At 42.2% G+C, this 23,119-nt stretch overlaps 1 protein-coding gene across 1 annotated transcript; it reads left to right on the forward strand.

The window, feature by feature from the left end:
- The first annotated feature begins 6,824 nt into the window (after positions 1-6,824).
- On the forward strand, positions 6,825-21,084 carry LOC100846375 (acetyl-CoA carboxylase 2). Its single transcript, XM_003581327.4, has 34 exons — positions 6,825-6,982; positions 7,907-8,212; positions 8,719-8,782; positions 9,548-9,905; positions 9,993-10,199; positions 10,282-10,443; positions 10,551-10,643; positions 10,806-10,901; positions 11,011-11,184; positions 11,260-11,353; positions 11,427-11,614; positions 11,696-11,746; positions 11,885-11,924; positions 12,007-12,131; positions 12,250-12,366; positions 12,465-12,539; positions 12,615-12,671; positions 12,757-12,861; positions 12,985-13,071; positions 13,642-13,833; positions 13,923-14,111; positions 14,483-14,593; positions 15,066-15,155; positions 15,229-15,405; positions 15,622-15,699; positions 15,782-15,904; positions 15,994-16,263; positions 16,447-16,727; positions 16,818-17,055; positions 17,162-17,514; positions 17,598-17,811; positions 17,943-18,122; positions 18,205-20,349; positions 20,485-21,084. Exons 2-34 carry the CDS (start codon positions 7,996-7,998, stop codon positions 20,539-20,541), a joined length of 7,008 nt encoding a protein of 2,335 aa, XP_003581375.1. The 5' UTR covers positions 6,825-6,982; positions 7,907-7,995; the 3' UTR covers positions 20,542-21,084.
- Positions 21,085-23,119: the final 2,035 nt, after the last annotated feature.

The following is a 23,119-nucleotide window of genomic DNA, read 5'->3' on the forward strand; positions in this document are numbered from 1 at the left end:
CCACGGGATAGTCCTGGCCGGCCACGCCTCCTCTACCCTTATATAAATAGAAGGGGGGGCAAGGGAGAGAGACACCCCAAGCTTTCAGTTGGATCTCTCTCCCCTGAGCCCTCCTCTCCTCCTCTTCTCACGTGCACGGCGTAGCCCTGCCCGTGAGAATATTCACCATAGTCACCACGCCGTCGTGCTGCCGGGATCTCGTCTACCTCTCCCTCTCGCTTGCTGGATCGAGGAAGGAGGAGACAACGTGAAGCTGAACGTGTGGATACCAAAGAGGTGCTGTCCGTTCGGCACTGAGATTGATCTCATTGAAAGTTCCACTACACCAACAACGATCTCGTGATTGTAACGCTTAGCGGTCTACGAGGGTATGGTGTTCATGATCCCTCTCGTTACATACATCTAGTATATATATTCTTGGGTTTTCTTCCGCACTTCTCGTAGGAAATTTTTTGTTTCCTATGCAACGGACCCAACAGCAATTACGTTCTCATCGCTGCTCATGAGTAGCCATAGCAACTGAATAGGTCTTGCTTATGTAGTTTTTTGGAGTAGCAAAATCTAGCTACTTATAGATATGTGACAATAGTTGATATGGGACAATAGTAGACATATCGTGTCATATTTTTTGGCCATAGCTAACTCTAGCATGCATGTACTGATCTGCTGTACTGATCTATCACGGCTGTAATCTGATTAGACATGTTATTTGAACGAAGACTGAGAATGAGTGAATATAATGTGTCTTGTGAAGTTTCTGTTGGTTATTAATTTCTGCCCCATTCGAATATATTTGAATTACGGTCATTTCAAATTCAAATATTGTCAATATGAATTTATATATGGTCAATATGAATTCCATATGGTTTCCTAGAGTGTAGTTTAGATCTTACTAGGTAAAGTCCTCTAAGGAAAGATGATGACGTGGCAAATCTGATTCAAATATTGGTCCCACACCTTTCCCTAGAGGTAAATTGACCCTAGGGATCATAACTTTCCACGTTGGCACATAGCTGCCATGTGATCTCTTTACCTAAAGTTCCAGCCACTAGGGAAAGAAATATTCACCTAGAGTTGTACAAATTGTTGGGGAACGCGGTATGCTACGCTAGCCCAAAATAAAATTTCTACCGCTTCCGCCCGGATCAATGCTGTAGATAATGGATCACGAGATTACCACTAGACGCGCAGACCTGTAGCGGAAGTAGAGTCGATGTAGCGCGTCGATGCCGAGTAGTCGAACAGCCTGCTCCTCCTCGCCGATCCCACGAACAGTTCGTCCAAGCGCCGCAGGTGCAACGCCTCCGAGGTATCCACACGTACAGGGAGAAACTCCGTGCGGCGGACTGCTAGATCCGATCGCAAGGCTTTGGGCGTGGAGGTGTGACGGCCGAGTCTAACTCGCGTCTCGATTGGTGTAACCCTAGACGGGTTGGTCTCCTCCACTTATATAGACGTCCCTAGTGGGCTCAACACTTGAGGCCCGTTAGGAGTCTAAGCCCGATACGAGTTGGATCCGATCCAACTCGGTTCCCACCCCTTAAGCGTGTGACCCTTCAGGTTCGCGGTCAGTCGGACACGACTACGAGCTCGGACTGCGGGCCCGAGTAACACCTTACTCGTCCACTGGCACCGACTCAAGTCGATAGTTGGTAGCGGCGCCTAGCAGCACATGCCAACTCCCAAGTAACCACAAGGTATATTGACGAACCATACAATGTGTCATATGCAACATTCCTCTTGCCTCACGATATGTGTGTCGAGCTCAAGGCGAGTGCTTGTCATCCTTGTGGATAGCTCGAGTCTCTTCTCGTTCCTGTGATACAGATTCCCGAACGGGTTAACACTTAACCCAAGTCGCATGGCCATGCTTTCCGAATCTGATCACTCAAGAGGGCCCAGAGATATCTCTCCGAACAGGAGGGGCAAATCCCATCTTGATCAACCATGACTCGCAGCATGCTTCTCAGCAAACCCGAAAACTACCTTTATAACCACCCAGTTACGGAGTAGCGTTTGGCAACCCCTAAGTAGGCCGATTCACATCCCAAGCTCATGATATGACCTCAGGTCTAGGACTGGCATATACATCGTACTTGAGACTAACAAATGACAATCATCTCGTTGTGTCTCAGTGCGGGTCTGTCCGACTCAACAATCTCATTGTCGAGTCCATGCTATCAGTCGGCAACACCTTGCCCTATGACTTGTGAAACATAGTCATCATACTGATTCACATTGCTAGTCTAGATTATGTGTCCGCATAACCTCAATGACTAGGGACCATTAGAACAACATCATAGAATACATAGTCTCATAAACAAATTACGTATTTATTGATACATATCAGTGATGATGTTCAAGGACAATAACAATAACTCATGAATACATAGGAAATAACATCATCACATGATTGCCTCTAGGGCATATCTCCAACACAAATGCCCCTAGGTAAAGCCCTCTTTCCCCACCATACTATACCTAGGGTTCTTTCCTTAGTGCGGTCACTAGGTAAAGCCTTTACCTAGTGTTTTTATGCTTTCCCCTAGAGTATTTGGTACTAGGAAAACCTGTGATTTCTAGTAGTAACTGGTGACCCCCCGGAGACCGCTGGCACCTGCAAAAATCATAACTAATTCAAAACAAATCCAAACAATGTGATTCTTTTTTCTCTAGTCTTCATTTTTATTCCTTAACATGTTTAAACAATAATATAACACGGTCTTTCTCAAAATAAATGATTTTCCATTTTTTCAATGCAAAAATGAAGTATTTTGTGAAGCAAGTACAATATTTATGGTTCAAAATGGCACCTATACAATTTTCACACAAAGTAGAACGTAGTTAAATGGCTGTGTCCAAAGCCTTTAAATTTTATAGCTATATTGATACTTTTCCCCATTTAAATGAATGTGCGATTTCCCAAAAGTAATTCAAATTTGAACTAGAAAATGATGATAGTTTGTTCCTAAAAAAAATTAAAAATCATTTTAAGGTATACAAGTAAGAATTTTGTAAGATTCATAAAGGATGTTGAAATATGCAACACCTTTCTATGGAAATATGTGTCGACAATTTTCACTCTATCTAGCAAAAATTCTAGTAATATAAAGAAAGTGTTAAAAAAGTAAATTCTTTGGCATGGAGTCCTTTTATGTGTACTAGTTGCCATGAAAAATGATAAATTTTAAATTTGACAAATGTTCAAAAAAATTCTTCACAAAATGGACTATCAAGTATGAATGTTTATGAGTTTCAAGCCAAATGACCAAAGGCACGGCCATTTCTATATCATAGTTCGTGATAATGAATCCAATTTTGGCACAGAGATGCGTCTTTGCATGCCAAACAATATTGCCAAAGAGCTTACAAATTCTTAATTTTACTAAAATGTTTTTCATTTTCTAAACGCAAAAAATAAAGTATTTTGTGAAGCAAGTAGTTCAAATATATCTCAAAATGGCACCTAGATTTCACACAAATGGGCCATTTCTATAAGCTTATAAATCTATTTAGTTATAACCCATAAAGCAATTATATTATACTAATAATCACACAAAATTTTAGACCCTCCAGTGATGGTTTTGTATTAATACCCGCCACTTGAGAGATCCCAGGTTTTTTTGCGCCCAGAAAACACACGATCCAGCCCATGTGCTCCCGCCGCACCTGATTGGCTGAAGCTGGGGGGCATGGATCGATGAGGTGGCCTGCTCCCAGCCCTTCATTCCTTACCCATGACTCCATCTCCCCCTCGGCCCTAGCCTGTGACACCCTCTCTCTTTTCTCCATCTCTCTCCCGATCCCCTTCTTCTCCCTTATCTCCTTTCCAGCTTTCCTTGATACTCTCCTCTCTCCCCGATCCAGTCTCCTCTCCCCTTTGGCCGCTGGCCATCTGTTCTCTCCCTTCCCCTCCGGCTACTCTCCCCGCGCGCCCTCCGCCCCTGCTCGTCCCCTCCTCCCTTCCTCGAGCCGTCAGCCTTCTTCCCTCCTCACCTAGCATGCCCTCCTCTCCTCCCCGAGTCACCACCGCTATGGAGGAGGACGGCCTTGGGCACCACAGATCTGGTTCCTCCGGCCGTGGATTCGGCTCCTCCTCCATTGCCACTGACGGGAGAAGGGCAACCTCGGCCGCTGCAGATCCGGCCACGCCGGTGACATGGAGGAGCTCAGAGAATCCGGTCTCCATCTCTCTGGTACTGTCTCTCTCGCTCACCCTCGTTTCCCTTTCTCTCACTATTTCCCTCACCCTCCCTCCGTGCTGATGAAGTTGTTGTCTTCTTCTCCGTGCTGCAGATGCAGGTGTTCTCCCTGCTGCACCTCAAGATCATGGGCGAGGGGAACACATTCTGCTGCAGATGAAGTTTCCTTTATGTGTTGTATTCAGACAGATGTGTTTGTGCTTGTTAAATCTAGTTTGGTTCTGTGCATTGTAACTCGGTTTGATGTGTTGTTTCGTTGCCTCTCTCTGGTTCTCCCTAATTAATTGATCAATCAGGCATGTTTTACCTCTCTATGGATCTATGATTTGTTTGACGGCGATGAAAATGTGAAAAAAGCAGTCCCGTAGCCTGTTTTTTTTAATACCGAAAATGGTTACTAGTGACGGTGGTACAATAACGGCTAGTGCTGGTCGGAGCACCAATGGCGGGTTAAAACACCGCTAGTGCTGGTCGGAGCACCAGTGGCGCAAGGTTGGTGGCGGGTGAGAAACCCGCCACCAACCTCTTTTTTTAACCGCCATTGGTAAGGGTTTGTGTAGTAGTGGAAGGAGGGAGTAAGTGAATATGTAGATGTACAAACTAGTCAAGTCACATTTGGGAGGTGTAGGCCCAACTCTTTTGTGGGCCCTTCGTAAATCTCACTTGTTACTTTCATCATCATAAGACCACTTACCTGTTGTTATTAAAGCAATTTGTGAAAATGTCCTCCAAAGATTTTACTTTTGTTCCATGTGGTCGAAGTAATTCCAAGAGCTTTTATTGCTATTATCGAATCATGACTGTTTGGAGGACATTTATGATCCCAAGATGGTTGTTTTCAAATGAAATAAGGTGTTGTGGAAACCTCATTGAAGCGGTGGACGATGGAAAGAAAGATAACCTTTGATCTACATAAAAAAAAAACTATATTTACACGTTGGTGTGGAGAATGATAGTCTTGCCTATAAGTCAGCTAATTACATTTTTCCTTGTTGTTGAACCAAGATCCAACCACACGTAGACCTGCTATAATGGAAAGGGCTTGACGTATTACTCCGTGTTTAGGACTAGCATCTGCAAGTAGATCAAAAGAGCCCTACACAAAATATGGGGTGTGAGGGTGCCGGGGCTTGCTTCCACTATACTATATTTTGGATAAAGTTAGCCATGGAATTATGACTCTTTAGGATTGGGGTGAAAATATCGTTAGGATGCCGTGCCTCAAAGTGTGCCAATTGAGCCCAGACAACAAAAAGGCTTTCTCATTTGTTGGGAAAAGCTGCAAAACCTCTACAAAGTGTTTAAACTTTTTCTAAAAGTGACATCCTAAGTCACACACAGGACTTGAAAAATGCCACACTTAGTTAGACTCCTACTCCAAAAGCTTTCTCCGATATTGGGGTCGTAGTTTGTGAAACCGTGACGATAAGTACATCACATGCTATCTCAGATGATGGTGTAAAGCGATAGTTTGCCTATCGCCAAGTGAAGACCTACCAACAAAAGGGTCTTTCGTATGATGGTGTAAAGCTAGATATCGCGTGTCGTGTGGTGAAGAGCACATCAGTGTTGGCTACCTTTTGGATCCAATTTTCCTGTCGGAGCAAGACCCACCGAAGGGTCCAAATTTTGGCAACTCATTTCCAAGTTATTGTTACTTGTTTACATGCTTTACCTCTATACTTAATTCTTGGAATTTTACAAATTCATATCGTAAGGTTTATGATTGTTTCATAGAGATTGATATACACTATAAAAAATAAAACGATTAATACTTTAATGCCCCGTTAACTCATACTCCCTCCGTCCTTTCTTTCTGGGCGTGAAACTTGCTAGCTCACGTATCAAGGAAGTTTTCTAGGTTTGTGTTTATCCTGGAGCGGCTGCATGCTGGCTTCGTTTGTTTGGGCATGGGTGGATTGATGTGGGTTCGCATGAGAAATACGCCTAATGCTGCCGGACTGCATGCAGAAAAATGTGCACTTGGTAAACATGGACATAGGGAGTACATGGAAAGGTAAAAAAATAATTCCTATTTGCTCTCTTTAGTTGATGGTTACAAACATACCCATGTAAACATGACAACCATGGAAACATCGGCAAGTAGTCATAGCTGAGAGTGGCGTGAATATGACCTCTAGCTACTCACCTAATGCATTACAAGGATTAAAATATGTGTATAATTTTCTCTTGGAACAAGTTTATGTATTTTCATTTTACACGAGGGACGTGAAGGTCACAATCGGGGGCAGCATGGTCGGCCCAACCACTAGACTTAATCGAACAGTTGCGCAGTTTGAATCAGAGAACTTTCATTCATTCTCAATCCGTGTACGCGCAGTCAACCGCCCAAAACAGGGACACGCCAAGAGAGAGCGAACCGAGCAGGACAAGGAACTGGGATTCACATCCCATCGCAAAACCACCTCCTGCAGCAAACGGACTCGGGAAGCTAAATCCGGACCGTCCACGGCACGGCGACGCGATCCCGGTGGATCCAATCTGGGTCGTCCATCACGCTCGCCTGTCACGTGCCCGAGCCCGAGCCCGGCCCCAATTCAGCAGCACACAGCAGCGCACGGGCGGAGTCCCCAAAGCCGGGAAATTTATTATTTTAGGCCGCACAGCCCCAATCTCGCCTCGCCTCGCCTCACCCCCTCGGGATATCCGCCCCGCGCTCCACACTCTCGCCGCCCGCCTCCGGCAACGCCGCCGCAAGATCCAACCCCCAGCCCGTCACTCTCGAAGCCGCGGCATCGTCGACCTGTCCGCCTCCCGAGGTGCGCCCCCTCCTCCTCGTTATTTATGCCCTCCCCTGTCCTCCGCTCCTCTGTCGCGCCCCCAGATCCGCCGCCGATCTGCCTGCGCTCCGGGAGGTGAGGCCTCTCGCTCGCTCGCTCGCCGCAGCAGCTGCTTCTGGGCTTTGTTTTGTGCGGGCTTAGTTCGGGGAAGTTGGGCGGTTCGTTCCTCACGGCTAGTTCGTCGTCGGGTGGTGGGACAGAGAGGGTTTAAGGGTGGTACTACTAATACTGAGCGCGACATGGTTACTGTTGCTGGGGTTTGATTGAAACTGGGTTGAGCTTGGGCTTCAATTGCTCGGAGCTTCCGCTGGCCATGATAATGCTGCAATGTAGCAAGGTACTGTATGCACGCACGGTAGTGATTATCGCCGTTGTGGCGCTTTGAAGGTGTTCGGCGCTTAGCATTGACTGTGCTTCCGTCGAACATGCTCATGCTAAGTGTGTAAGGTGCGGCGTCGTTGCATCGTGCCAGGATGGTGGATGGCTGGTATTGCAGTGATTACGCATGTTTTTTTTCCCTCTCCTTCTGCCCTTTAATTAATCTCCAGTTCTTTGTGTGAGTGAATGGCTGTGTGTCGTTTGGATTGTGTTAATGCTAGGGGAATTCTCCTGTCGTCTAGATGGTGTTGAACTGTTGGTACTACCTACTGTGATATTGCACTCTGAATGTTAGGTGCCGGTCCTTTGGTTTCTGTCGGGACCCTATTGATGCTACTAACTGGTGTATCACAACATGGAATCCTGGATTAGGTCGTGCATTATTTCATACATTTCTTGTGCTATGTCTCTATGAACATTTCAATTTTGGATGTTTGAACTTACTATGAGAGGTCACGAATTAGTTCATAAATTTCTTTTGCCATGTCTATGAACTAATGATTCCTATTCATACACATCTGTCAGGTTTCCCAACCTGGGGTTTACACTCTCCTTTTATGGCACTTTGCCTTTGAAAAGCACTGCAACTGTGCTGTCTGTCCAAAGGGTGGAAAATGGGGTCCACACATCTGCCCATCGTTGGATTTAATGCGTCGACAACGCCATCACTATCCACCCTTCGCCAGCTAAATTCGGCTGGCACTGCATTCCAGTCATCTGCCCCTTCAAGAACCTCCCCGAAGAAGAAAAGTCGTCGTGTTCAGTCAATAAGGGAGGATGGTGATGGAGGCGTGTCAGATCCCGCAGGACATAACAAGTCTATTCGCCAAGGTAAACCTGAGAACCATTTCCTTTCATTTGTACTGAAACTTTTGTACATACTTTGTTTTGATGGAGAGCATATTTGTTTTAGTGTAGGATATCTTAATACTGTATCACAAATTGTGAGTTAATGAACTTATCTAGGCACACAACTGCATAAATCTTCACATATTAATTTTTATTTGATATACTTGTACATTTGTGTAATGAAGAATGCCTAATTGTTTTTGGTTACATGGCTTTAGTGGTTGGGTTGCCATGTTAATATCCATATTATTATGCTTTCTTAATGGAAAAGAACATGATAGTACACCTGTATATATAAGCTTTACATTTGTGTCGCATTGCAAGTATATATGATTGGATGATTTTCCATATATAAAAGGATGTGTAGATACGTTTTCTAATCATTTCAGTTGTATGAAGAACGATTGCTTTTGAAAATTTAGCAAACCATTATTTTGTCTTACCTATCATATAGGCTTGCTCAGTTCCAAATGTGTATCTTGATATAGGTATTGCTGGCATCATTGACTTGCCAAAGGAGGGGACATCAGCTCCAGAAGTGGATATTTCACAGTGAGTACTTGAGCATTTTAAAATTACAGTGACATCTCTTATTCAAAAAAGAGTTTGGGAAAAGATCGTATAGCTCATTATAGCTATTCCTGGATTTCACTTGTCTTACTATTGGCGTATGCTGAAATGTTGAAAGTGGTAATTTGTTATTTTCCTTAGATTTATATTAGAATACATCACAATTATACACTTGAATCATTGCCATGTGGTACACGATGTTACTGTAAGTTTTTTTAATTTACTTCAGTTACACATTGTGTACAACCTATGTCCTTTTATAGCATTATTCACTCCTGTTCTGATAATATATAGTGATTTTATCGGGTAAAATCGGTTCCTAGATAACTTGCAGCTCCTTTGTTCAACTTTATAAAAGAAACTTCCTCCAAAATATGTTACCACATTGTTACTTGTTTTCTTTTAATGCTACCACGAACACAAGATAGGAATTAGGAATACTCTGCTGCTTGTGCGTATGTTTTCCTCATCTAAGTGGTTACAGCTCAGACACAATGACACATTGGACATTGCCATTGCACTGTTTGGCGTATTGTTGGGCACTTAGAAAATGCTTTGGCTTTAGCCACGGATTTCTTTCACTAGAAATCGTTTTGTATATAAACTTGTTAAAGTTTAACTGCACACTGAAACCTGTACCTGTATGCTGGATGAAATGTGCATTTGAAGTTTCTGATCCATACTAGGCATTTGTTCTGTCATACATGTTTTGGTTACCAGGGTAATGATTTATTTTTATTTTTATAGTGGGTCTGAAGACCCCAGGGGCTCCTACCAAATGAATGGAATATTGAATGAAGCACACAATGGGAGGCATGCTTCACTGTCTAAGGTTGTCGACTTTTGTATGGCATTGGGTGGCAAAACACCAATTCACAGTGTATTAGTTGCCAACAATGGAATGGCAGCAGCGAAGTTCATGCGCAGTATCCGAACATGGGCTAATGACACATTTGGATCAGAGAAAGCGATTCAGTTGATAGCTATGGCTACGCCGGAAGACATGAGGATCAATGCAGAACACATTAGAATTGCTGATCAATTTGTTGAAGTACCTGGTGGAACAAACAATAACAACTATGCAAATGTTCAACTCATAGTGGAGGTTAGTACTTTTCATCCCTTCGTCTGCAATTGATGCACTAGCTACTGTTTGTTCTTTTAGCATAATATGACAACTTTGGTATTGCAGATAGCAGAGAGAACAGGTGTTTCTGCTGTTTGGCCGGGTTGGGGCCATGCATCTGAGAATCCCGAACTTCCAGATGCACTAACTGCAAAAGGAATTGTTTTTCTTGGGCCACCAGCATCATCAATGAATGCACTAGGTGACAAGGTCGGTTCAGCTCTCATTGCTCAAGCAGCAGGTGTTCCTACTCTTCCTTGGAGTGGATCACAGGTGAGCCTCACATTCCCAGTGACAACTTCTTGTATGATCTTTTCGGTGGATGTAGTGACCTAATGGCACTAAAATTATATAGGTGGAAATTCCATTAGAACTTTGCTTGGACTCGATACCTGAGGAGATGTATAGGAAAGCTTGCGTTACTACCGCAGAGGAAGCAGTTTCAAGTTGTCAGATGATTGGTTATCCTGCCATGATTAAGGCATCCTGGGGTGGTGGTGGTAAAGGGATAAGAAAGGTACATTATTCATTTGATTACACTATCTTCGAGAGATTTTGCAGGCTGTTGTGATATTTGGAGTTATCTCCAACCTTTTTTGACATATTAACTCAATTTTTTTCCAGGTTAATAATGACGATGAGGTCAGAGCCTTGTTTAAGCAAGTCCAAGGAGAAGTTCCCGGCTCCCCAATATTTATCATGCGGCTTGCATCTCAGGTTAGACTTTCCTGGAAGTTGTATTTTTCCAAGCATGTTGTTTCTGAGCAATATATTATAATATGGCTGAAGCTCTTTTTGCTTTTCCTGACAGGTTAGAAATTTATTCTGTAATCTGCATTTGTATGGTATATTTCATTTTAACCCCCATCCCTTTTTTAGAGTCGACATCTTGAAGTTCAATTGCTTTGCGATCAATATGGAAATGTTGCAGCACTTCATAGTCGTGATTGCAGTGTACAACGGCGACACCAAAAGGTATGCCACTCCAGATCTAAAATGATTTCTTGTAATACAGGGTCTATGTCATGCATGCAGTTTTGATCAAAAGGATTAATTGCGGTTTTTTGGTGTGTGTTTGTAACAGATTATTGAGGAAGGTCCAGTTACAGTGGCTCCTCGTGAGACAGTAAAAGAGCTAGAGCAGGCTGCAAGGAGGCTTGCTAAGGCTGTGGGTTATGTTGGTGCTGCTACGGTTGAATATCTGTACAGCATGGACACTGGCGAATACTATTTTCTGGAGCTTAATCCACGGTTGCAGGTTTGCTCTTTCCAACTATCCTCAGGACTTTTTGTTACGGGCAACCGTTTACATTGTTAAATGGCCTTCATTCAGGTTGAGCATCCAGTCACTGAGTGGATAGCGGAAGTAAATTTGCCTGCTGCTCAAGTTGCAGTTGGAATGGGTATACCACTTTGGCAGGTTCCAGGTAATAATTATACTATAGTAAGTTTTAGATTATGGTTCTTATTATTTCTGTATCTAACTGTATCCCTATACAGAGATCAGACGCTTTTATGGAATGGACCATGGAGGTGGCTATGATATTTGGAGGAAAACAGCAGCTCTTGCTACTCCGTTTAACTTTGATGAAGTAGATTCTCAATGGCCCAAGGGTCATTGTGTAGCTGTTAGGATAACTAGTGAGGATCCAGATGATGGATTCAAGCCTACTGGTGGAAAAGTAAAGGTGTGATTTCTTGATGTCATATCTGTGGTTCAAACACATTACAGTTAAAACTGGCTGTATATTGATTTTCTAATGTTTCAGGAGATAAGTTTTAAAAGCAAGCCAAATGTTTGGGCCTATTTCTCAGTCAAGGTATAAGTTGTTCAAAGCTTGTTACGGCATCACATTATTTTTAGTTGCTTGGAAATTTGGGCTGCAAGACTTTGTTATTAGAACTTGTTCTCATTTGGAATTCGGTCAAGTATTAACCCAATCAACATACATTTTCAGTCCGGTGGAGGCATTCATGAATTTGCTGACTCTCAGTTTGGTATGTAAAATTTGTCCCAGTGAATATCCCTTTCTTATTTTATTTGGTTGCAATGTTTGAAATATTGCTCCTTTCATCACAGGGCATGTATTTGCTTATGGAGTGTCTAGATCAGCAGCAATAACTAGCATGGCTCTTGCATTAAAAGAGATTCAAATTCGTGGAGAAATTCATTCAAATGTTGATTATACAGTTGATCTCTTGAATGTAAGATACATTACCTGCTTGCAGAATCCTACTTTTGTTTTGATATGATGTAACCATGCAAATAATCCCGTGTCAATACATCTGGCTCCTTTAAAATAATCTCGTGTCTTTAATTCAGGCCTCGGATTTCAGAGAAAATAAGATTCATACTGGTTGGCTGGATACCAGAATAGCCATGCGTGTTCAAGCTGAGAGACCTCCTTGGTATATTTCAGTGGTTGGAGGTGCTCTATATGTAAGAAACTATTGGCACTCTTACTGCAGCTTTTGTTAAGTAAATTATGGTGATCATCATAATCAGTGTGTCATTTAAATCATTGTTTTGTGCTGCAGAAAACAATAACTACCAATACAGCCACTGTTTCTGATTATGTTAGCTATCTCATCAAGGGCCAGATTCCACCAAAGGTAGTGTTGTGATGGGTTTAAACTCCTGATATTGCTTAAAGGTGAAAATTATTGACCAATATTTTTTCTCTGCAGCATATATCCCTTGTCAATTCAACTGTTTCTTTGAATATAGAGGAAAGCAAATATGCAGTAAGTGTCACATTCCTAAAGAAAAAATGTAGCTGTTCTGGTGAAATAATAGCTATCCGTGAGGCTCATCTACATCATGTTGCAGATTGAGACTATAAGGAGTGGACATGGTAGCTACAGATTGCGGATGAATGGATCAGTTATTGAAGCAAATGTACAAACACTCTGTGATGGTGGCCTGTTAATGCAGGTAATATGTTCTTGCTTTTATTTTTTTGAGAAAAGTTCTTGCTTTTATACTAGCTCATAAAGATTCTGTAAGGTTGTGAAGTAGGTGAAAAATGTTCTGATTCTTTAGTTATAATGTCTCCAGCTGGATGGAAACAGCCATGTAATTTATGCTGAAGAAGAGGCAGGTGGTACACGGCTTCTTATTGATGGAAAGACCTGTTTGTTACAGGTAAGAATAGTCTGTTTTTTCCTTTCATTTTTAATCATTGCGTTTGATTTGGACACTTTTACAGTCCTATTTGTGACTTGTTACTGCATTAACTTGTTGGCAATTATCTTTTTTATTTTGAAAAGATGAATTATGATGTCTACTTGTACAAGGGATGTGCCATTAGAAAGTGGTAACTAAATCCTTGTTAAACTGACAATTAATCCATGCTAGTGGTCGATATTTATCCTGTGTAGATATGAGTGCCATTGCAGCCAAACACACCAGTTCATACTGATCTTGTGATGTAGTCTTACAGTGCTGTAATATAACTAATAGGGTTTCAGTACTGTTATATTGCTTCTTCTTTTTCTCAACTTTAGATCCTTGGTGTTTCTAACAATTACTTTTATCATAAGTAATCAAGGTGCATAGAGAAGTTAGATGGCGTCTTAACACTGTTATCAAACATCCTAGACAGCTTGCGAGCAAACCACCTTTAGCGATATAAAAAGGAAATTTAATACTTTCTTGACCACACTTTATTGCATCCTCAAACAAACAAATAAATAATACAGCGTTTTCTTGCAGAATGATCACGATCCGTCAAGGTTGTTAGCTGAGACACCGTGCAAACTTCTTCGTTTCTTGGTTGCCGATGGTGCTCATGTTGATGCGGATGTACCATATGCGGAAGTCGAGGTTATGAAGATGTGCATGCCCCTCTTGTCCCCTGCTGCTGGTGTCATTCATGTTTTGTTGTCTGAGGGCCAGGCGATGCAGGTTAGATTGCTACATTTCCATGATTTATGCTGTACAGGCTGCACATAACCACTGCATGTAAAGTTTTGAACTTGATTTTTTTTTTCTAGGCTGGTGATCTGATAGCAAGGCTTGATCTTGACGATCCTTCTGCTGTGAAGAGAGCAGAGCCATTTGACGGATTTTTTCCGGAAATGAGCCTTCCTATTGCTGCTTCTTGCCAAGTTCACAAAAGATGCGCTGCAAGCCTGAATGCTGCTCGCATGGTCCTTGCAGGATATGAGCACCCAATCAACAAAGTAAACATCAAGACTCCTACAGTATTGGATTTCTGCTTTTTGTCTCATGTTTTTTGGTTTTCAAATACCATTTTTGTCTGCTATGAGTTCTAGATAATCCTGAGCCCCTCATTGAGGTTTGGTTGTTTTTCACGTCCAAATGGTTCGGATGCTCTTCTTTGCAAAGTCTTGATTCTGATGCCGGTTTCTTAAGTTAATTGTGCTCACTCATTGATCATATATACCTTTGTGCTATTTTTCAATCTTTCAGCCTTTCTATGCTTTAGCCTGATGATTTCCAATCATACATTTTAATTTGTTGCAGTTCATAGTGTATCTGCATCGCATTTGATTACTCTTTTTTTTTTCATTTTACTCTGCTTCCTTTCCAGGTTGTACAAGATTTGGTTTGCTGTCTAGATACTCCTGAGCTTCCTTTCCTACAATGGGAAGAGCTCATGTCTGTTTTAGCAACTAGACTTCCAAGAGACCTTAAAAGTGAGGTATGTGATAACTGATGTGGTATGTAGAGTCTGGCTTAAAGGAACGGTTTTTTTTTACCAGTGGCTTAAAGGAATATTGATCCATTGTACAAGATAGACTTTTTAATTTGCTGATGTGGGCTTCTTGATAGAAGGGTCTTATCACTCGACTAAACACATAATGACTTCATCTTGCTAATTTGCATTGCACAGTGTTCAATCACCTTGGTAATTTACTGTATATAGCTGATATTGTGTAAATTTTAAACTTACTTTATTCTAATACATATAAACTCAGAATATTTCACTTTAACTCTTGTTAGCTCAAAACTTTGGTACTTTGCATTTTACAATTGCTTCAGTTGATATGCCACTCTAATGGAATCTTTCAAGAAGTTCTGCTTTGTATTTAACCTATTTTTTTGTCGAGTGTTGATCCTTTGTTGCATTTTTTGCTTTCTATCTCAACTGTTTCTACTTTTTATGGATCCAGCTAGAGGGTAAATACAGTGACTATAAGTTAACTGTTGACCATGGAAAGAACAAGGATTTCCCTACCAAGACGCTAAGAGGGATAATCGAGGTCAGTTTTAGGTTTATATTAAGATTTCCATGTGTAAATCGTTTACTATTCTTTGTAACACATCTTCTTGTAGGAAAATCTTGCATGTTGTTCTGAGAAGGAAAAGGCTACAAATGAGAGGCTTGTTGAGCCTCTTATGAGTCTGCTGAAGTCCTATGAGGGTGGGAGAGAAAACCATGCCCACTTTATTGTCAAGTCCCTTTTCGAGGAGTATCTCTCTGTCGAGGAACTTTTCAGTGATGACATTCAGGTTATCTCAAATTTCAAAACTGAGCAGATCTACCGGCTCATCAGTTTTAACTTACTTTAGTTCCAAAACATGTATCAACTGATGTCATGCACATCTTTTAGTTTGCATCAGGACATTTTGGTTAATTGATTAGCAATTTATTTTTGCATGGCTTCAGTCTGATTTTCCCTTAAAACACTCTACTCATTTTTTTTCTACAACTGTGCCATTTTGTAGTCTGACGTGATTGAACGCCTGCGCCTACAACATAGTAAAGACCTCCAGAAGGTTGTAGACATTGTGCTGTCTCACCAGGTAAATTTCTTTATGGCCTGTTAACTTACTGCACTTGATTACTGAAGCAATCTCTTTTATTGATAGTTTGATTTTGTTCTAGGGTGTGAGAAACAAAACTAAGCTGATATTAACACTCATGGAGAAACTGGTTTATCCAAACCCGTCTGCCTACAGGGATCAGTTGATTCGCTTTTCTTCCCTCAATCATAAAAGATATTATAAGGTGACAATGCCATCGTGAATAAGCAAAGCCTTTTGTTTTCTTCTTCCTCTGACAACTTAGGCTAATGAATTACTTCTTAATAAATGCAGTTGGCACTTAAAGCTAGCGAACTTCTGGAACAAACCAAGCTTGGTGAACTCCGCACTAGCATTGCAAGGAGCCTTTCAGAGCTGGAGATGTTTACTGAAGAAAGGGTGGGTCTCTCCCTGCAAGAGAGAACATTGGCCATTGATGAGAGCATGGGGGATTTAGTCACTGCCCCACTGCCAGTTGAAGATGCACTTATTTCTTTGTTTGATTGTACTGATCAAACTCTTCAGCAAAGAGTGATTGAGACATACATATCTCGATTGTACCAGGTATGAATCACTCCTTGGACTTTTTATGCTCTCGCTCGGCAATTCTGGGAAGTATGCACTAAGGTTCCTAATGCAAGTGTTTCCTTAAAACTGGATATTGTTGCTGTGTAATTGGTTTTAGAACTTCCTAGTGGTATATGTTGCCGCTTGATACGTTTGCTAACTTGCCGATAATATTTTCAGCCTCATCTTGTGAAGGATAGCGTCCAGCTGAAATATAAGGAATCTGGTGTTATTGGCATATGGGAATTTGCTGAAGAGCACGCTAATATAAGAAATGGACAAAAGCCCACTCTTCCTGAGAAGAGATGGGGTGCCATGGTTATTCTGAAGTCACTTGAATCTGTGTCAACAGCCATTGGAGTTGCGCTAAAAGATGCATCACACTATTCCAGCTCTGAGGGTAACATAATGCATATTGCTTTGTTGGGTGATGATAATCAAATTAATAAATCTGAAGACAGGTATGCTCATTGCAACATTTCTGCCAAGGATTTATATCTTATATTCAGTATTTGGTGTAAATCTTTATCAACCTTACCCATTTCTTTCAGTGGTGATAATGATCAAGCTCAAGACAGGATAGACAAGCTTTCCGTGATACTGAAGCAGAATATTGTCACAGCTGATCTCCGTGCTGCTGGTGTAAAGGTTGTTAGTTGCATTGTTCAAAGAGATGGAGCACGAATGCCTATGCGCCGTACCTTCCTTTTGTCAGATGAAAAACTTTGTTTTGAGGAAGAGCCGATTCTCCGGCATGTGGAGCCTCCCCTTTCTGCGCTCCTTGAGTTGGTATGCAACTCCATCAAAATGACCGCATGTTGTTTTTATTCACTTCCTCTTATGCTTTGATAATTTTATCTGCTATTTGTATTTACTTGGCCTGGTGTGGATACAGGATAAGTTGAAAGTGAAAGGATACAACGAGATGAAGTATACACCATCTCGCGATCGTCAGTGGCATATTTATACGTTGAGAAATACCGAAAACCCCAAAATGTTGCATAGGGTATTTTTCCGAACTCTTGTCAGGCAGCCTACTGCCGGCAACAAGTTTACATCAGGCCGTACCAGTGATATTGAAGCCGGACATGCTGAGGAATCTCTTTCATTTACATCGAGCAGCATATTAAGATCATTGATGACTGCTATAGAAGAATTGGAGCTTCATGCGATTAGGACTGGCCATTCCCATATGTATTTGTGCATATTGAGAGAACAAAAGCTTCTTGACCTTGTTCCTGTTTCAGGGTAAGCCCGCACATAATTCTTTTGTGGAACATATATGCCTTGATCGTGTTTGGCCTTCTTAATAAGCCTTTCATCTTACACAGGAGCACTGTTGTGGACGTTGGCCAAGATGAAGCTACTGCATGCTCGCTCTTGAAAGAAATGGCTCTAAAGATACATGAACTTGTTGGTGCAAGAATGCATCATCTTTCTGTATGCCAATGGGAAGTGAAACTCAAATTGGACAGCGATGGGCCTGCCAGTGGTACCTGGAGAGTCGTAACAACTAATGTTACTAGTCATACATGTACTGTGGATGTAAGTATTTTTTTCCCATGACGTCTTGTGTTTCTGTGTGACAGTAAGGAAAACTACAAGTTAACATATGGTACCTATACATAGAACTATTGATCTTTATTTGTTTTATTGTCATTTTCACCTGCTTTTAGATCTACCGGGAGGCTGAAGATACAGAAGCACAGAAACTAGTATACCATTCTGCCACATCTTTATCTGCTCCTTTGCATGGTGTGGCACTGAATAATCCATATCAGCCTTTGAGTGTAATTGATCTAAAACGTTGCTCTGCTAGGAACAACAGAACTACATACTGCTATGATTTTCCACTGGTGAGTATCTATATATGTATTGTGTTAGTAGATTCCTAGTTGTATTATGCGTCATAAAGCTGACAAAAACTCAAAACTGTAGGCATTTGAAACTGCGGTGCGAAAATCATGGTATAACATTAACACTGAAAATAAACAGTGTTATGTTAAAGCAACGGAGCTGGTATTTGCTGACAAGAATGGGTCGTGGGGCACTCCATTAATTCCTATGGATCGTCCTGCTGGGCTCAATGACATTGCTATGGTAGCTTGGATCTTGGACATGTCCACTCCTGAATTTCCCAATGGCAGGCAGATTATTGTTATCGCAAATGATATTACTTTTAGAGCAGGATCGTTTGGCCCAAGGGAAGATGCATTTTTTGAATCTGTTACGAACCTAGCTTGTGAAAGGAAACTTCCTCTTATCTACTTGGCAGCAAACTCTGGTGCTCGGATTGGCATAGCAGATGAAGTGAAATCTTGCTTCCGTGTTGGCTGGTCTGACGATGGCAGCCCGGAACGAGGGTTTCAGTACATTTATCTGACTGAAGAAGACTATGCTCGGATTAGCTCTTCTGTTATAGCGCACAAGACACAGCTAACTAGTGGTGAAAGTAGGTGGGTTATTGATTCTGTTGTGGGCAAGGAGGATGGGCTAGGTGTGGAGAATATACATGGAAGTGCTGCTATTGCCAGTGCTTATTCTAGGGCGTACAAGGAGACATTTACGCTTACATTTGTGACTGGACGGACTGTTGGAATAGGAGCTTATCTTGCTCGACTTGGCATACGGTGTATACAGCGTACCGACCAGCCCATTATTCTAACAGGGTTTTCTGCCCTGAACAAGCTTCTTGGGAGGGAAGTGTACAGTTCCCATATGCAGTTGGGTGGTCCCAAAATCATGGCAACAAATGGTGTTGTCCATCTGACTGTTCCAGATGATCTTGAAGGAGTTTCTAACATATTGAGGTGGCTCAGCTTTGTTCCTGCCAAGATTGGTGGACCTCTTCCTATTACAAAACCTTTGGACCCACCAGACAGACCCGTTGAATACGTTCCTGAAAATGCATGTGATCCTCGTGCGGCCATCAGTGGTATTGAAGATAGCCACGGGAAATGGTTGGGTGGCATGTTTGACAAAGACAGTTTTGTGGAGACATTTGAAGGATGGGCTAAGACAGTTGTTACTGGCAGAGCAAAACTTGGAGGGATTCCTGTGGGTGTTATAGCTGTGGAGACACAGACCATGATGCAGCTCATCCCTGCTGATCCAGGCCAACTTGATTCCCATGAGCGATCTGTTCCTCGTGCTGGGCAAGTCTGGTTTCCAGATTCTGCCACTAAGACAGCTCAGGCGTTGTTGGACTTCAACCGTGAAGGATTACCTCTGTTCATCCTTGCTAACTGGAGAGGCTTCTCTGGCGGTCAAAGAGATCTTTTTGAAGGAATCCTTCAGGCTGGGTCAACAATCGTTGAGAACCTTAGGACATACAATCAGCCTGCCTTTGTATATATTCCCAAGGCTGCAGAGTTACGGGGAGGGGCTTGGGTCGTGGTTGATAGCAAGATAAATCCCGACCGCATCGAGTGCTATGCTGAGAGGACTGCAAAAGGCAATGTTCTTGAGCCTCAAGGGTTGATTGAGATCAAGTTCAGATCTGAGGAACTCCAAGACTGCATGGGTAGGCTTGACCCAGAATTGATTAATCTGAAAGCAAAACTCCAAGCAGCAAAGCATGAAAATGGAACTCTACCTGATGTAGAATCCCTTCAGAAGAGCATTGAAGCTCGGAAGAAACAGTTGCTGCCTTTGTACACTCAAATCGCGATAAGGTTCGCTGAATTGCATGACACTTCACTCAGAATGGCTGCTAAAGGCGTGATTAAGAAAGTTGTTGACTGGGAAGATTCACGGTCTTTCTTCTACAAGAGATTACAAAGGAGGATATCTGAGGATGTTATTGCAAAAGAAATTAGAGGTGTAACTGGTGAGCAGTTTTCTCACCAATCAGCACTCGAGCTGATTAAGAAATGGTATTTAGCTTCTCAGGTAGCTGAGGTAGGAAACACTGAATGGGATGATGACGATGCTTTTGTTGCCTGGAAGGACAACCCTGAAAATTATAAGGCGTATATCAAAGAACTTAGAGCTCAAAAGGTATCTCAGGTGCTCTTGGATCTCGGAGACTCCAGTTCGGATTTACAAGCCTTGCCACTAGGTCTTTCCATGCTACTAGATAAGGTAAGCATACTAAACATTTTGCTTGCGTCTTTTCCATCTGTAATTAATTTATTGAGGGTAGGTATAATGTTGCTCCCTTATATATGCATATTATTGTATTAAATAATGTCTGAGGTGCTTTTCTCTTGGTACTAGATGGATCCCTCAAGGAGAGCCGACTTTGTTGAGGAAATCAGGAAGGTCCTTGGTTGATTTAATGATACCAACACATCCAACACAGAATGTGCGTGATACCTGTTTTTCTTGAAGTACATATATAGAACGATACTGCTTGGTTGTAACTGATCGCAGCTGATCTGAGTCAACCATTATTTTGTAAAACCTGTTGGCGGTCTTCTCTATTATTTGAGGCACAACTTGCTTTTGGAACCACTCCCATGGTTGATTAGTGTAACTGGATGTGTTAGTTCTGCTGAGAAGCATACAGGCAGTTGGTTAGCGCTGGCGAGAGCATTGGTGATCTAGGTTCTTGTTCCGCGGTGGTCCAGTTTCACCTGTGTTGGAATCTTGATTTGCTGTAGTTGTGTGATGTACTATCCCTGGTTCGATGCTGTAATTTTATGGAGTCGTGGAGTATGGATTTAGGCGTTCCTTCAATTTTGAACTTGAATAATATGTTTTGTAGGCTGATGTGTATCGCTACGTGAAATAAAATGTTTGCTGAGTTAGTGTTGAACATGAACTTTTGATGAGACTAGTTTAATTCCAACTGTAATTAAGCAAGCTCAAGTGGCCCATCTATTCTTCTGTCGACCAAAATTTCATTTTGTAGTTCAAGTTTGTAATCAACCCAGGTTTTGCCAGGCCAGTGCATCATGTGAGTTGAAAGAATTTCTGAGATTTGATTTCGAAACTAAGTGTTTTTTTTTTCTCTGTTGTGAGGCTCCTGGGCGACAGATCGCCGTTCACGCAGCAGAACTGGCAGGGGGATAGCCTCGACCATGACGTGGAGAACAGTAGGATCCAACGTAAGGCCTTAGTTTATTCGCTGCTCTGCATTTGAGGTGCTTCATGTGGCGTGGTGGTATTGGTGGAATGCTTGGAGTTCTGCAGACTTTCCTGGTATCACGCCTTGAGTCCACCCTGAGCCAATTCAGCTGAGATTTACGTGTGACCAGTGCTGTTATGGGGTTACATTTGTTGAGTTTATGCTTCTGTTACACGAGATCTCTGTCTGTGTGGTGAGAGTCGCAAATTTAGATTTATTAGTGTGTCGTCTTTTGTGGGGCACAACTCCGGGAGAGGGACCGTTTACGACATGGACTGGACAACCTCGAAATAGTTGTGCCACTCTCTCCGAGACTCCGACCCATGTTCGCATATTACTTGTATCAAATTTACCCAAATATTGATGTTTTAAAAGCGTTTAGATACATGTAATATTTCGACAAGTAATATGGGTCGGAAAGAGTAGTAGAAAATAAGAAGACAACATGTTCCATGAATAGACAAGACCGTAATTCTAACGTGCTGTTTTAGGGAAAATATCCGTAAATGCTTTAAGTTTGAGATTACAAAAAGATCCATGAAATCTACTAGTATCAGTATAGAAATAAAGAAATGAGTGTTATGAACCGCACACTTAGCGCATTCTGAATTCTTCAAGCTGTTGGCCGACCCCATTGTTTGCTCTAAAGAATTGCTAATCTCATACGCCTCTTAAAATTGAGCAGAGTTTATTCAAATATAAAGGGGGGCAACCTTCCTGCAGAAGCGGAACTATGAAACAATTTTTCCAATCCATGGAAGCCCCAGCCTTTATCTCCGGCTCACTGGACCGTGGATCTGGTAGGACTCAAGATCAAATCGAAAGGCCCAGCAATAGATTCAGAACAACGACACACATGGACTATTTTTGGTATTTCGGGGATTTTTGGATGTTTTTGGTATTCTATGAATATGTCTTGGCTCGCAATCTTGGCCATAGCTGCCAAGTTTCCTAGTTGAATGGGTCGAGGAACGGGAACGAGGAATGAGAATCGATGTTGGCCAAAACTAGGGATCGATCAGGGTACGTACACATCTGTGGATGGACCGTTCGATAGGGGGACGCGATCCATATAATTTGGGGACGATGACTCAAGAACGATTAGGAAACAAGCACTAATTAGCGATTGCCAAATTACATTGCTCGGGCCTTAATTGATATAGTTGCCTAATTTCATTGATTGGATTGATTACAACTACAATTGGAAATCGGGCCTAAATTTTAGTTGTCTAATTTATGTAGCATGATTCCATCTACGATTTAAAACGGGCCTTTATTTCTAGGTCTAAGATTAGGAAACGGGCTTAATTGCCAGGTTGTCACGAGTCAGCGTCCCGGCCATCGATCCTTCCGTCCCGCCCGTCGACCCCGGCCTTCGATTCAGACGCCGTTTTCGATTCGAGGAATGTCGCGTCGTTCCGCGTTCCCGACTGCTATGATCTTGGCGGCTAGGGTTTACACAGGAATTGGACGGGAATGTAGACCGAACGATGGCCATCGGACGGTCGATAAGTGCAGATACCGCTTCAGTCTTTAAGTGGCTTGAGCTATCGATCTGAACTTAAGAACTTGACAGTGTTAATTGAACTTATTGAAGATCGGGGCCTGACAATACCCTGCACTGAAGACAATTCTTGACCTCAAGGATTGAAAGATGGGAAGATCTTCTTGATGAAGGCTTAGCTGGTTCGATTGGTAAATTGATCCATTTAACAAACCATTGGACGACTGCAACATTAATGTTTCCTGGGGATGGACGAGGTACCATGCGTCGCTACAGGA

Source organism: Brachypodium distachyon, chromosome 5, assembly GCF_000005505.3.
Source record: "Brachypodium distachyon strain Bd21 chromosome 5, Brachypodium_distachyon_v3.0, whole genome shotgun sequence".
In the NCBI taxonomy this organism is placed as follows: Eukaryota; Viridiplantae; Streptophyta; class Magnoliopsida; order Poales; family Poaceae; genus Brachypodium; species Brachypodium distachyon.